Genomic DNA, 16,784 nt, shown 5'->3' with positions numbered 1-16,784 from the left:
AAATAAACGTTAAAAAAAAAGTTTATTTTAAAAAGGAACAACATCGGGGCGCCTGGGTGGCGCAGTCGGTTAAGCGTCCAACTTCAGCCAGGTCACGATCTCACGGTCCATGAGTTCGAGCCCCGCGTCAGGCTCTGGGCTGATGGCTCGGAGCCTGGAGCCTGTTTCCGATTCTGTGTCTCCCTCTCTCTCTCTGCCCCTCCCCCGTTCATGCTCTGTCTCTCTCTGTCCCAAAAATAAATAAAAAACGTTGAAAAAAAAATTTTTAAAAAATAAAAATAAAAATAAATAAAAAGGAACAACATCAGAATCATAGGGGTCCCAGAAGAGGAAGAGAGAGAAATAGGGGTAGAAGGGTTATGTGAGCAAATCATGGCAGAAAACTTTCCTAATCTGGGGAAAGACACAGACATCAAAATCCAGGAAGCACAGAGGACCCCCATTAGTTTCAATAAATACCGACCATCAACAAGGCATATCATAGTCAAATTCACAAAATACTCAGGCAAGGAGAGAATCATGAAAGCAGCAAGGGAAAAAAAGTCCCTAACCTACAAGGGAAGACAGATCAGGTTTGCAGCAGACCTATACACAGAAATTTGGCAGGCCAGAAAAGAGTGGAAGGATATATTCAATGTGCTGAATCAGAAAAATATGTAGCCATGAATTCTCTACCCAGCCTTTCAAAATAGAAGGAGAGATAAAAAGTTTCCCAGACAAACAAAAATTAAAGGAGTTTGTGACCACTAAACCAGCCCTGCAAGAAATTTTAAGGGGGACTCTCTAAGGGGAAAAAAGATGAAAATATAAATACATACATACATACCAAAAGCAACAAAGATTAGAAAGGACAAGAGAACACCACCAGAAAATCCAACTCTACAAGCAACATAATGGCAATAAATTCATATCTGTCAGTACTCACTCTAAACGTCAATGGAGTCAATGCTCCAATCAAAAGACATAGGGTAACAGAATGGATAAGAAAACAAGATCCATCTATATGCTGTTTACCCACTATAGACCTAAAAACACCTTCAGATTGAAAATAAGGAGATGGAGAACCATCTATCATGCTAATGGTCAACAAAAGAAAGCCAGAGTAGCCATACTTATATCAGACAATCTAGACTTTAAAATAAAGACTGTATCAAGATATGCAGAAGGGCATTATATCATAATCAAGGGGTCTATCCACCAAGAAGACCCAACAATTGTAAACTATGCACCAATTGTGGAAGCACCCAAATATATTAATCAATCACAAACATAAAGAAACTCAGTGATAGTAATACCATAATAGTAAGAGACTTCACCCCACTCACAGCAATGGACAGATCATCTAATCAAAAAATCAACAAGGAAACAATGGCTTTGAATGACACACTGGACCAGATGGACTTAACAGATATATTCAGAACATTTTATCCTAAAGAAGCAGAATATACATTCTTCTCCAGTGCACATGGAACGTTCTCCAGAATAGACCATATACTGGGACACAAATCAGCCCTAAGTAAGTACAAAAAGATCGAGATCATACCGTGCATATTTTCAGACTACAATGCTATGAAACTCGAAGTCAACCTCAAGAAACAATTTGGAAAGGTAGAAAATACTTGGAGACTGAAGAACATCCTACTAAAGAATGAATGGGCTAACCAAGAAGTTAAAGAGCAAATTAAACAGTATATGGAAGTCAATGAAAATGATAACACCACAACCCCAAACCTCTGGGAAACAGCAAAGGCGGTCATTAGAGAAAAGTATATAGCAATCCAGGCCTTCCTAAAGAAGGAAAGAAGATCTCAGATACACAACCTAACCTTATGCCTTAAGGAGCTGGAAAAAGAACAGCAAATAAAACTCAAAACCAGCAGAAGACAGGAAATAATAAAGATTAAAGAAGAAATTAATGCTACTGAAACAAAACAAACAAACAAAAAAACAAACAAAAAACAGTAGAACAGATCAATGAAACCAGAAGCTGGTTCTTTGAAAGAATTAATAAAATTGATAAACCACTAGCCAGTTTGATCAAGAAGAAAAAGGAAAGGACCCAAATAAATAAAATCAAGAATGAAAGAGGAGAGACCACAACCAACACAGCAGAAATAAAAACAATAATAAGAGAATATTATGAGCAATTATATGCCAATAAAATGAGCAATCTGGAAGAAATGGACAAATTCCTCGAAACATATACCCTACCAAAACTGAAACAGGAAGAAATAGAAAATTTGAACAGACCCATAACCAGTAAAGAAATCGAATTAGTAATCAAAAATCTGCCAGAAAACAAGAGCCTAGGGCCAGATGGCTTTCCAGGAGAATTCTACCAAACATTTAAGGAAGAGTTAACACCTATTCTCTTGAAGCTGTTCCAAAACATAGAAATGGAAGGAAAACTTCCAAGTTCCTTCTATGAAGGCAGCATTACCTTGATTCCAAAACCAGAGACCCCCCCACCTAAAAAGGAGAACTATAAACTAATTTCCCTGATGAACATGGATGCAAAAATCCTCAGTAAGATATTAGCCAACTGGATCCAACAATACATTAAAAATATTATTCACCACGATCAAGCGGGATTTATACCTGGGATGCAGGGCTGGTTCAATATCTGCAAAACAATTAACGTGATTCATCACATCAATAAAAGAAAGGACAAGAAACATATGCTCCTTTCAATAGATGCAGAGAAAGCATCTGACATAACACAGCATCCCTTCTTGATAAAAACCCTCAAGAAAGTAGGGATAGAAGGAGCACACCTTGAGATCACAAAAGCCACATATGAACGACCCAACGCTAATATCATCCTCAATGGGGAAAAACTGAGAGCTTTTCCCCCAAGGTCAGGAACAAGACAGGGATATCCACTCTAGCCACTGTTATTCAGCATAATATTGGAAGTCTTAGCCTCTGCAATCAGACAACACAAAGAAATAAATGGCATCCAAATCAGCCCGGAGGAGGTCAAACTTTCACTTTTCGCAGATGACATGATACTCTACATGGAAAACCCAAAAGCTTCCACCAAAAAACTGCTAGAATTGATTCATGAATTCAGCAAAGTTGCAGGATATAAAATCAACCCACAGAAATCACTTGCATTCCTATACACCAGCAATGAAGTGACAGAAAGAGAAATCAAGGAATCGATCCCATTTACAGTTGCACAAAAACCCATAAAATACCTAGGAATAAATCTAACCAAAGAGGTGAAAAATCTATACACTGAAAACTATAGAAGGCTTATGAAAGAAATTGAAGAAGACACACACACACACAAAAAGGAAAAAGATTCCATGCTCCTGGATAGGAAGAACAAATTTTGTTGAAATGTCCATATTACCCAAAGCAATCTGCATATTCAATGCAATTCCTATCAAAATAACACCAGCATTCTTCACAGAGCTTGAACAAATAATCCTAAAATTTGTATGGAACCAGAAGAGACCCTGAATAGCCAAAGCAATCTTGAAAAAGAAAACCAAAGCAGGAGGCATCACAATCCCAGACTTCAACCTATATTACAAAGCTGTAACCATCAAGACAGTATGGTAATGGCACAAGAACAGACACTCAGATCAATGGAACAGAATATAGAACTCAGAAATGGACCCACAAACGTATGGCCAACTAATCTTTGACAAAAATGGAAAGAATATCCAATGGAATAAAGACAGTTTCTTCAGAAATGGTGCTGGGAAAACTGGACCGCGACACACAGAAGAATGAATCTGGACCACTTTCTTACACCAGACACAAAAATAAACTCAAAATGGATGAAAGACCTAAACATAAGACAGGAAGCCATCAAAATCCTCGAGGAGAAAGCAGGCAAAAACCTCTTTGATCTTGGCCACAGCAACTTCTTACTCAACACGTCTCTGGAGGCAAGGGAAACAAAAGCAAAAATGAACTACTGGGACCTTATCAAAATAAAAAGCTTTTGCACAGCGAAGGAAACAATCAACAAAACTAAAAGGCAACCGACAGAATGGGAGAAGATATTTGCAAATAACATATCAGATAAAGGGCTGGTATCCAAAATCTGTAAAGAACTTAGCAAACTCAACACCCCAAAAACAAATAATCCAGTGAAAAGATGGACACAAGACATGAATAGACACCTCTCCAAAGAAGACAACCAGATGGCCAACTGACACATGAAAAAATGCTCCACATCACTCATCATCAGGGAAATACAACAATGAGATACTACCTCACACCTGTCAGAATGGCTAACATTAACAACTCAGGCTACAACAGATGTTGGCGAGGATGCGGAGAAAGAGGATCTCTTTTGCATTGTTGGTGGCAATGCAAGCTGGTGCAGCCACTCTGGAAAACAGTATGGAAGTTCCTCAAAAAATTAAAAATAGAACTATCCTACTAGGCATTTATCCATGGCATACAGGTGTGCTGTTTCGAAGGGACTCATGCACCCCCATGTTTATAGCAGCACTATCAACAATAGCCAAAGTATGGAAAGAGCCCAAATATCCATCAGTGGATAAATGGATAAAGAAGATGTGGTATATATATATATACAGTGGAGTATTATTCGGCAATCAAAAAGAATGAAATCTTGCCATTTGCAACCACGTGGATGGAACTGGAGGGTATTATGCTAAGTGAAATTAGTCAGAGAAAGAAAAAAATCATATGTCTTCACTTATATGAGGACTTTAAGAGACAAAATAGATGAACATAACGGAAGGAAAATAAAAATAATATAAAAACAGGGAGGGGGATAAAACAGAAGAGATTCATAAATATGGAGAACAAACTGAGGGTTACTGGAGGGGTTGTGGGAGGGGGGATGGGCTAAATGGGGAAGGGGCACTAAGAAATCTACTCCTGAAATCATTGGTGCATTATATGCTAACAAATTTGGATGTAAATTTTAAAAAATAAGTTAAAATAGAAGAAGGTAATTTTTTTAATCAAGTGTTTGAAACAGACCCTTTTTAAAAAATATTTATTTATTTTTGAGAGAGAGAGAGAGAAAGAATGAGTGGGGGAGAGGCAGAGAAGATGGGGGACAGAGGATTTCAAGAGGGTTCCATGCTAACAGTAGAGAGCCTGATGTGGGACTCAAACTCACAAACCATGAGATCATGACCTGAGCCAAAGTCAGATGCTTAACTGACTGAGCCACACAGGTACCCCTGAAACACACTCTTTTTTAAATTTTTTTAAAAATTTAAATCCAAGTTAGTTAAAATATAGTGTAATAATGATTTGAGGAGTAGAATTTAGTGATTCATCACTTACATGTAATACCTAGTGCTCATCCAACAAGTGCCCTCCTTAATGCCCATCACGCATTTCTCCCATCCCTCTACCCAACACCCCACCGGCAACCCTCAGTTTGTTCTCCATATTTAAGAGTCTCTTATGGTTCGTCTCCTCTCTGCTTTTATCTCATTTTTTCTTCCCCTCCCCTACGTTCATCTGTTTTGTGAAACAGAGTCTTTTTGTTAATTAAAAAAATGTTTTTATTGTTTTTTGTTTATTTCTGAGAGAGGGACAGAGCACAAGTTGGGGAGGGGCAGAGAGAGAGGGAGACACAGAATCTGAAGCAGGCTCCAGACTCCAAGCTGTTAGCACAAACCCTGATGTGGGGCTCAAACCACAAACTGTGAGACCATGACCTGAGTTGACGTTGGATGCTTAACCACCTGAGCCACCCAGACACTGTGAAACAGATTCTTAACTAGAGAGAACAAACTGATGGCTACCAGAAGAGAGGTGGGTGGGTGTATGGGTGAAATAGGTGATAGGGATTAAAGAGTTCACTTGTGATGAGCACCGGGTGATGTATGGAAGTGTTGGATCACTATATTGTACACCTGAAACTAACATGAGGCTGTATGCTAACTAACTGAAATTTAAATAAAAATGTTTAAAAAAATCAAGTGTTTGCATAGATAGATAAAGAGATAGAAACAGTGAACTAAACAGGTGGATAGATTGAAAAACTCCAGGGGCGCCTGGGTGGCTCAGTTGGTTGAGTTTCCGCCTCTTGATTTTGCCTCAGGTCACGATCTTATGGTTCATGGGACTGAGCTGGCATAGGGCTCCAGGCAGACAGCACAGAGCTTGCTTGGGATTCTCTTTCTCCCCCTCTCTCTGCCCTTCCCCTACTCATGCGTGCATGCTCTCTCCCTCTCTCTCAATATAAATAAATAATAAAAACATTTTAAAAAATTTAAAAAGAAAAAAACCTCCAGTGTATGCCTAATAGAAGGCCCAGGCAGATAAATAGTTAAAATGGGGGTGGAGAGAAATATTAGAAGATTTGACTGCTGAAAAATGTTCAGAATTGATGGAAGACATGTCCTCAGATGGGAAAAAGTACATCAGGGAATAATAAAGGATAAATGGGAAGTCAGGGAATGGAAATCTGCATCCAGATAATTCGACTTAAATTGTAGGTAACTGATGAAAGTGAAAATCTATCTACATTAAAAAATGACAAGTTACCTTAATATAAAAACAATCAAATTGACAGCAATAACAGACACTGAAAGCAATGAAGTGATATCTTTAGAGCTGAGGTAAAATAACTGTCGATCTTGGAATTAAGATCCAATTACACTCTTATTTAAGTGTGAAGCAGAAACATTTCTCTAAAATTAAATAAAAACATTTAAAATTATGAGTTTACCAGCATAGATTCCTACAAAAATATTTGCTGAAGGATTTATCTCAGGAAAACGGGAAATGAACCCAGATTGAAACTGGGGGCTACAAGTACTAATGGCAAACAAGTCAATACATTTTGGTAGAATTCTGAAACGTATCTCCTACTAACACATAATGATAACAGTAACTTTGTGTTTTTAAAAACTCTCAAAAATAAATGAGAGAAGTAAAAAAGGGAATTCTGCTGGACCCTGTGTGCCTGTTTTTTCTTCAGGAATAATGCTGAGCAACTGTAGACTTTGTAGGAAAGAATTTGGAGATAAATGTATTTGAGAAAATAAGGATTGCCTTAGTCAGCTTGGGCTGCTGTAACAGACTACCATAGACTGTGTGGCTTATAAACAATGGAAATTTATTCCTCAACAGTTCTGGAGGCCGGAAGTCTAACATCAAGGTGCCAGCATGGTCAGGGTCTGAGAAGAGCTGTCCTCTGGCTTGCACTGTGTCCTCATTGTGTCCTCACTGTGTCCTCATTGTGTCCTCACATGGTGGAAAGAGCTAAAAGACACGAATCCCATTCATGAGAGCGTCACCCTCATGACCTCATTACCTCTCAAATGCCCCATATTCAACACCATCACATTTGGATTAGGGTTTCCATATACAAATTTCAGAGTACACAAACATTCAGTCCCTTGCAAGGATACATCAAGAAACAAACTTTAAAAGTCCCAAACTGAGAAGGAACAGAAAGAGTGGCCCTTACATCAGGGAACAACTCACTATAAGCTATGCCATAGGTAGACAAGAAACTGAGAATGCAGAATTATTTTCACGAAGATCAAATTGTTTTAACGAAGATCTGTCTGGAGACTAAAACATTTTAGAAGAATACCATTTCAGAATGAGAAAGGAATCTCAATCAACTGACAGTTCACTTATTTTTAACTAACATTTATTGAACACCTGTACTGTGACAAGCACTGTGCTAGATGAGAGGGTTACAGACCCGTAAAATATACATATATCTCTGCTCTTGAGTTTATTTTGGAATTCAAACAGGTAAACAGATTATCTCAATATAATGTGGTAGACGCAGAGATGGAAGTATTCACAGATGGCAAAGAGGGGGGCATTGTGCCTCATGTGAGGCAATTAGGAAAAACGTCCTGCGATAAATAGCATCTGAGCTGTTTTGAAAGGCAACGAGAAATTTTCCAGGTGGTAAAAGCAGAAAGGGCATCAGTAAGGAAAGAGAAGGACACAAGCAACCGTACAGGGGCAAGAAACAGAGTGGGTGCAGAGAACTAGGAGCTTTTCAGCACTGCATGAGGATGAGTAAAAAGCAGTGGGGAAATTAGGTTGGAGAGAAACACTAGGTCAGCAGGCAGGCAGCTCCCCACCGAGGGCCTTGCTGATGAGCTTGGACTTTATTTTCTAGATAGTGTTGACTTGGCCCATTGCACAGAGATGAACATTTTATTAATAGATACATATTATTTAACGTTTACCCAGAACGGACCATCGGTTTAAAATAGGAAGCTTGAGGAAGAACGAAGTTGCAATACAACCCAAAAGGGAGCACAGTGATAAAAATTATGAAGATGTGTGTGATTTAAGATCATCCTTGGGGCGCCTGGGTGGCTCAGTCGGTTAAGCGGCCGACTTCGGCTCAGGTCATGATCTCGCAGTCCGTGGGTTTGAGCCCCGCGTCGGGCTCTGTGCTGACAGCTCAGAGCCTGGAGCCTGTTTCAGATTCTGTGTCTCCCTCTCTCTGACCCTCCCCCATTCATGCTCTGTCTCTCTCTGTCTCAAAAATAAATAAACGTTAAAAAAAAAAAAAAATTTAAAAAAAGATCATCCTTATCACATATGTAAGTTGCATTCTTTTAGTTAAAATTCTTATAATGAGATGTCTCTACTACAACAAAAAACAATCTTGTAGAAGATGATATACAGGGCAATTACATATAATCTGGGATTTCAGTTTTAAGGAAAGAATTATATCCATACTTACAATATGTGACTTGTGGATATATATGTGTAAATGCTGCTTTAACACCTCCCATCTTAATATTTAGAAATCAAATGTAAAATTTAAGTAATAAACCTAAGTGATATTATGTTCACGTCAATTAAAATAACAGGGACTGGATTTATCCTTCCACCTCAGACAACCAAACACCTGAGCAAAACACATGAAACTGGTTTTCAGGACAGTCATCAAGTGATGAGGGATGGTGATTCTGAAAACATGGGAAGCACATGAGGGGAGCCCTATCGTTGCCTTAGCTTATGATTGTGAGAGAAGTTTGGACTGCAGTGCAGAGAGAGGTAATCCAGGCATATCTCAGCAGATTCCTTGAGTAGAGGGGCAGATGAGAGTTTGGGGGAGACCAAGGCAGCTAGAGAACATTTCATCACAACAGAATGTACATTCTTTTCGAGAATATACATTATATTTATCCAGATAGACCATAATCTGAGACATAGGATGTCTCAGAAAATTTAAAATAATCCAAGTTATGGGGCGCCTAAGTGGCTCAGTTGGTTCAGTGTCTGATTTCAGCTCAGGTCATGATTTCATGGTTCGTGACTTCAAGCCCCACATCAGGCTCCATGCTAACAGTTCAGAGACTAGAGCCTGCTTCACATTCTGTGTCTCCCTCTCTCTCTGCCCCTTCCCTGCTCATGCTCTGTCTCTGTCTCTGTCTCTCTCTCTCAAAAATAAATAAAGATTAAAAACATTTTAAATAATTCAATTTATAAAAAGTATCTTCTCTGACCAATGGAGTTATACTAGAAATCACTAAGAAAAAAATCTGAAAAATTCAAAGATATTTAGAATCTAAACAAAACAATTATGATTAACCAATATGTTAAAGAAGAAATCAAAAAGGAAGTTAGGCAGTATTTGAGCTGAATGAAAATGAAAAAAAAAAAACATATTATGATTTACAGGATGCCACTAAAGCAATACATAAAGGAAATTTTATAGAAAAAATATCTGTATTAGGAAAGAATACAAGTCTCAAAACAATATATTCAGTTTCTACCTTAAACTAGAAAATTATAAAGTAAATCAAATGAGGAAGTTAAGATTAGATCAAATCAACAAAAACAAAAAACAGAAAAATTATAGAGAAACATCAATGAACCCAAAATTCAGTTTTTGAGATCATCAAAATTAATCAAACTCTAGTCAGACTGATCAGGAATATAAGAGAGAAGACACAAACAACCAATATCAGAAGCTAACGTGGGGTCATCACTACAGATTCTAGATATTAAAAGGATAACAAATGGGGCAACTGAGTGGTTCAGTCAGTTGAGCACCCAACTCTTGATTTTGGCTCAGGTCATGATCCCAGAGTTCTAGGATAGAGGCCTGCACTGGGCTCCATGCTGAGTGTGGAACCTGCTTAGGATTCTCTCTCTCTCTCTCTCTCTCTCTCTTTCTCTCTCTCTCTCTCCTTGGCTCCCCCCCACACACACACTCTGTCTCTAAAATAAAAAAATAAAAAAAGATAATAAAGAAATATTACAAACAACTCTACTTATATAGTCGATAACCTAGATGAAATGGATCAATTCCTTGAAAGATATAAACTAAGAATACTCACTAAAGAACAGATAGATTGGGTTGGACATACTGAATATCCATGTGTCTATTTAAAAAAGTGAATTTATCATTAAAAACTTGCCCAACGAAGAAAACTTCAGGCCCCAATGGTTTCACTGGTGAAGTCTACTACATATTCAAGGGAAAAATAATACCAATTCTTCACCAACTGCTAGCAACAACATGGAAAAATATCAAAATAATTATAATGAGTGAAAGAAGTCATACAAAAAAGATACATAGTTTATGATTCCATTTATATAAAACTCTAGAAAATGAAAACTAATCTATAGTGACAGAACACAGAACAGTGGTTGCCTGGAGACTGTAGTCAGGAAGGGACAGAAGGTAGGGATCACCAATAAATCACAGAAACCTTTTTGAATGGTAGACCTGTTCATTATCTTAATCATGTTGACATTTTCACATGTGTGCATGCACTTCAGAACTTATCAAAACATATCCTTTAAATATCTGTGATTTACTGCATATCAGATTTATATCAGTAAACCTACTTTTAAAAAGAAAGAAGAAAAAAAAAATGAGACTGGGAGTAATAAAAGGCAAATTAAGGAAACTCCAAATAACATACTATGATAGCAATGTTATATGTTCCTAGAGTCATAATACACAGTAAAATTAAATCGACATTTTATGATATATTTGATTACTGATTCGTATGCAGTAAAACATATTTCGTCTACATTTCTGTCTTTCATGTATACCTATTCCTGGTAAATTAAATGCCCTCCATAGTTTGGATAGGGGAAGAAGTCAAAACTATATAAATAATGATAGATAAATAATTATTGAATTGTATTTTACAATCCAATTTTTAATAGAACATGAATAAAATAACCTTTTAAAACTTAAAAACACATTAATTACATACCTTGCAAAGATGACAAAATGGTTTTTAAAAATTCTTACATCAATTAAGATTATATAATACAGTAGAAAATGTATAAGAGTTGAAAACCTTCAAAGAAAACTTTAGCTGATACAAAGTCATTAGAGACTTTTGAGCAAAAAAAAAAAAAAAAAATCAGAATCTGATTTACATACACACAGTCCTATACGTGCTTTAATGGTTTTATTTTCACTGTAGGGATTAAAACTTCAATAAAATGAGGGTCTGGAATTTTGCCATTGTTTTCTTCAAGCACGCTGTTCAGTGTAAAGACATGATTTTATTCATAGTGGGAGGCAGTTTATTTGTGCAACGTGCAATCAGCATGCCTTCTGAAGTAGTGTCAGTAAGTATCCTGAAGGAATTAGAACATGAACGGAATTGCACAATCGACTTAATTTGCGTTGGGGCATTCTGAGCCAGCCGCGATCTTCAGAAGTATCAAATAGGTAAGGAAATAAACTACAATCTTAAAAAAAGATTTAAATTAAATTACATTTAATTTAAATTACATTAATTAAATTAATTAATAATTAATTAAATTAAATTACATTTAAATTAAATTACATTAATAAATTAAATTACAATCTTTAAATTAAAAATAAAGCCACGTTGTCGTGTTGACCTTTCATTCCCTTGGTTTCGTTCAAATTATTTAATTGGGCACTTAATTTTAAAAGTTCAACATTTATCTCTTTTTTTCAATACATTGTGCTTGAGTGAACATGAAGATAAGTAAGACTCGGCTTTATTCTCAAATAACTTAAAAGTAGTGAGAATAAATACACACAGTAAGGGAACTGCAAAGGCAAAAGCGAAAGAGCTCAAGAAAAGTTAAAAACTCAGTGCTTTATCCGCACAGAAAAGGGGATAGTGGCTTCCAAGTTAGCAAATCAATGATGGCTGCGAGGAAAAGTAGGTCTTAAGACGTGCACAGAATTATAGGGTAGGGTGAAAGCAACTGTAAGCAGAGAAAAGAGAATGGGGAGAGACACAGAGACAGAAAAGTGGGAAAATGTAAATAGTATATTAGTATTTGGTTGGTAACAGAAAATAAGAGGGAGTTGAAGCTGGTTGTGGCCCTATCAACCAGCTTGCTTGCTCTCTCTCAATCTCTTTTACTTTCTCCCTTCTTTCTTTCTTCTTTCTTTCCTTTTCTTTCTTTCTAGCTTTCTTTCTTTCTTTCTTTCTTTCTCTCTCTCTCTTTCTTTCTTTTTTTCTCTTTTTTTTTTTCAAAGCAGGAACAACCTACTAGTGGAATAGGGTAAGATTACTAACAGTATTGCATATAAAGAAGATTGGAAATTAGACTGAAGGACAAGGAAATTAGAATGCTTTTTCAGTGGTTCCACCTGGAGTTATTAAAGGCCCAAACTAGAAAATGACAAGGAAGAAAATGAAGGCTAAGCCAGGCTAGAGAAGAAATTTGAAGGTAAAATCAAAAGAACGTAGAGACCACCTAGACGCAATGGGCAAAGAGGAGGGAAAAGTCAAGTACGACTGAACTGTGGAGTCAGAGTGTCAGCGAGGATGGTAACAAGATTCTTTAAAATGAAAGACATGGGAAATATGTACACTTGGGAGAAAACAAACAAACAAACAAAACCATCACCTCCATTGTGGATATATTTAACTTGGAATAGTAGAGCACATCCAAGCAGATTTGTCCACTTGAACTTGAGCTCAATTACACAGTAAGTACCACTGATGCTAATTTAGTCGACTTTGATCAGGAATGACTGTTTTAGATGATCAAAGGAGAGACAAGAAAGGCAATGAGAGGAGAGGGAAGTAAGACCGTTCCAGAATGACTTAATTTGGGGGGTAGAAGAAAGAAAACAAGACAGGTAGGCCGGAGAGAAAGGAGGCCTCTAGGAGAGGGCAAGAAAGGTGAGATTCAGCTGCAGTGACACATGCTCCCCTGTTAGGCAGCTGAACCCTCTGGAGGGACAGGAGCAACTGGGAGAGTAGAACAAGAAGTTTCTCACTCAAAAGCCCAAGTACGAAGGCCACTGGGATCTTAAGCTTCCCAACTGCCAGGATCTGACACCCTACCCTCCAGCCGCAAAGCTGGTATTTATAAAGCACAAACATAAAACATGGTGTGCAAATACATGAAACAGTGTCTACAATGACTTTAAGCAAAATCCACTGAAGAAACAACAGGTATGCAGGACCCACAGGCTTGTACGTGCACAGGTTCCAACTGACTTTTTTTTAACTGCAACTCCAGCTGCTATCTTCATAACCTATTCTCTGTCTATGGTAGAAACCAGTCCTAAATTCCTACTGGACTTTGACCCAAGGTGGCACAAACGTGAGGCTTTGTCTCTAATTTCCAATTCATTATAATAGTACGCAGGATGGGCCCTCTTGGGACTGCATGCGGTACAGACTTCGCCTTTGACCTTGACCTTACCTGGTTAAACTCTCACTGTGTTTCTGACCCAGACTAACACAGGCACAAAAGTCCGGAGTTCTTCCTGCTTCCACTCCTTTTGCCTCTGATTCCACAAGGTTTGATGAGCTGTAGACACATTCTCACTAATTTATAACTACCCTGGGTACCTCTCCTTCCCTCAGATTCAGCAGGTAGCTCTTCTGCATACCCCAGTTTGCAGTTCTACTCGGAAACAAACACTGTAGAAAAGTCTGAAGAGGTAGAGAACAGAGAAGCTCTGAGCTGACCCGGCCTCTGAGAGTCTCCATGGAGGCTGTGGATGGAAACCACAGAGCCTGGAGTGAATACTGAGAGGTGAAGAAATGAGGGCAGAAAGGGCACACTGGGTTTTTAAGAACTTCAACGGAAGTAACATATATAAGTCTAATATTCATCGTATCAGAAAGACGGAATAAAAATAATCACAAAATATTTGGACCATCACATTCATATTGACACCAGCAAAAACAAAAAACAAACAAAATAACCATTCAAAATAAAAGTTGTTTACTTTAAACATGTGGCTTGTGTTAATTCAGCCATATAACTCAACAGAGCTATAGCCCCAGAACTTGTAATTAATCAGCCTGGACCTATCCCTGGAGGATTGTTAGTACAGCTTCAAAACACCTAGTTGGATACTTTTTATGACAACGTATGCGTATGTTCTTTGTTGGGATGAAAGTGAGAAAGATTAGTAATATTTCTATCCAATCTTTCACATTCCACATATTATATCAAATTATACAAATCTTAGATACAGTTTTTAGTCATTTTATCTCACATTAAGTAGTATAATCAGTTTGTAAATTATTTAATCCCTTGAATTAAATAAGCTGTGACCTGGAAATGTCAAGGAAATGTTAAAGTCCATTAAACTACTTTTAAATAATCACTTTTGATGGAGGCAATATTAGTTTGCTCATCTGAGAAGCACTGGCAACAACATTACTAGTTTCAAAGTACACATTTGATTATGTTTTTAGGTAACAATAAAGTACAAATTCTACAGGAGTTTATAAATGTAAATCTTTTTAAGGTAACTTCTACTTCCTTAGTAATGTTACTGAGTCAACTTTAGAGGGAACTATTTCTTCTCCAAAACTAAACAAACTAAAAATTGGGTGTTTAAAAAAAAAAAAAAAAAAAAAAAAGATTTCACTGTCAGAGATGATTCTTAAGCCATGTCAAATCTGAATAAATTATTAAAAAAGTGCTTAGATGAGGTTTATTTTAAAGGGAGGATTGATGGCAGACCCGACCAAGATAAACGTGATACTTCTATCCTCATGAAGCAGGACTTTGGGCTGAGATATTATATTTAAAGCTATGCAACGGACATTTATGTAGTGCCCTAACCTATGCCAAGTGTCGCCCTGCATTCTGGGGATGACCGACATGCCCCCTGCCCTCTGGCTCTCGAAGTCTTTCTCTGGTTCTGACTCAGAGGGTTTTATGGCCAAGCTGCCACACCAGGTTTCCGGTTCAGCTCAGTTAAATCATACACACATTTATTAAACACGCATTGTGCCAGGCCCCGAGAGAATGCAAAGATAGACCAGACAAGGCCTTTAGAAATTTGTCACTGAATTTTATTTACACTTTTTTTTCCCCTTGTCTTTTCAGACAGAGTGGCGTCATAGCTGGACATCACAACAAATATTACCACGGCAACAGAAGATCAGAAATTTGGGTTTTGTAGTCTTTGACTTCAGTCACCTTATAGTTAAGCTCTGCACCCATCCACTCCCCCTTTAAAAATGTTCCTCGCTACCATCAAGAGTTCCCCAAATTAGGCATTCTCCATCATCTCAGACCACCACTTATTTCTTTGCTATGATTCTTAATCCAGCATAAAGTCCATGCAGACGATTGTTGAATTATTCCTCATAAAGCATCATTTTAATATAGAAAAATATCTATGTTTTCCCTCATAGTTTAAATCCCTTAATATAGTTTAAATCCCTTGGTCTGTCCCTCTCATTCTGCTGCATATTCATTCTGGGCGCCTTATGTGCCAGTCCATTCATACACAGACTGTCTATACCAGCCATCAGGATGGCTTTCTGGGACCTAAACGTTCCTGTTGGCTGCACTGACCATCTCGCTAACCTGTGCCTTCTGATTTGGGCATTGGCTGTTAGAGGAGTGAGGACAGACCAGCTCTAGTTGGAAATGATCTTCCTCTCCTCTGCCTCACAGAGCCCTCATTTTAGGAATCTCACGATGTCTCTAATCTAACCCCAAGCCAACATATGGCTCCTTCCATGATTTCTAACAAGTACCTCCTGACCAGTGTGGCATCACCATATGCTTCTTAGTTACTTCTGTATGAATCTTAAGGGCTTTTTTTGTGCTCCCCGATTACATAACCCTGGAGAGAAGACACCATGTTTCACAACTCCTTGTCCTCCCAGACCTACCGGTGACTTGGGCATGAGCAGTGCTCATTGAACAGTTCAGAAACGAACATAAAGAACAAGCTTTCCCCTAGGGAAGCATCTGTCACAGGAGCTGACCTTTCAAATTTGTTAATTGACTTTAGTTGTTGGGGTCCACAGAGGTCACCTGGGGAAATCACAAAACTCAGTGTGAGCCCTGGGTTGTTTCCTCCTCTCCTGGTCTTTTTACCTTTGCCTTTCTCTGTGGAGCTGTGAGGACTGGACATGGGGCTAGAGGGAAGCTTTCCACTCTCTGGTGAGGAATTTCTTTCCTGATCTCTGAAGGTGGAGGAACATATGCATGTTTTCATTTAACCAGCTCTCCCTCGTGAACCTCTGATAACCAAGAACCCACTTAATTTAATCCTCAGTAAGATATGTATCTTCTATTTTATGTTGTTTTCATAATGCCCATCACAAGTGGGCTTTCCTAATAGTTCTGTTTTCAAATTTTCACATAGGCTGATGTGGTGATCTTTTTTGAGAAGTCTACAAAATTTAGATATGCACTTAAGGCACTAAGGATAGATTAACTCGGGCGTTATGAAATATATCTCATTCTGTTTTGGAAAGAGGTTTAATGATATTTCATCATCACTAAGAATCTACAAGGTGGCATAATTCTTGTTAGTTTAAGAGGTTGTCTGTTCATTTGACTTGGTTTGTGCTATTGGAAGTGAAACAAAATTTTGTTGACCATAAACACTCAAT

General features: G+C 37.9%; 1 protein-coding gene across 8 annotated transcripts in view; it reads right to left on the bottom strand.

Annotated features, from left to right (window-relative positions):
• The window catches only part of ADGB (androglobin), a 162,014-nt gene that overhangs the window by 141,595 nt on the left and 3,635 nt on the right, over nt 1-16,784 (bottom strand). Inside the window, exon 1 of one of the 8 annotated variants that reach the window (XM_042940024.1) lies at nt 10,284-10,472. The exons of the other annotated variants lie outside the window; for them this stretch is intronic. Coding sequence (XP_042795958.1) covers nt 10,284-10,324 — 41 coding nt within the window. The 5' untranslated portion in view covers nt 10,325-10,472. Of the gene's footprint in view, nt 1-10,283; nt 10,473-16,784 lie in introns of those variants that run through there. 8 annotated transcript variants of the gene reach the window in all.

This window comes from Panthera leo, chromosome B2 (genome assembly GCF_018350215.1).
Source record: "Panthera leo isolate Ple1 chromosome B2, P.leo_Ple1_pat1.1, whole genome shotgun sequence".
In the NCBI taxonomy this organism is placed as follows: Eukaryota; Metazoa; Chordata; class Mammalia; order Carnivora; family Felidae; genus Panthera; species Panthera leo.
The sequence above is the reverse complement of the archived record's forward strand: the minus strand, read 5'-3'. Positions and strand labels throughout refer to the sequence as shown.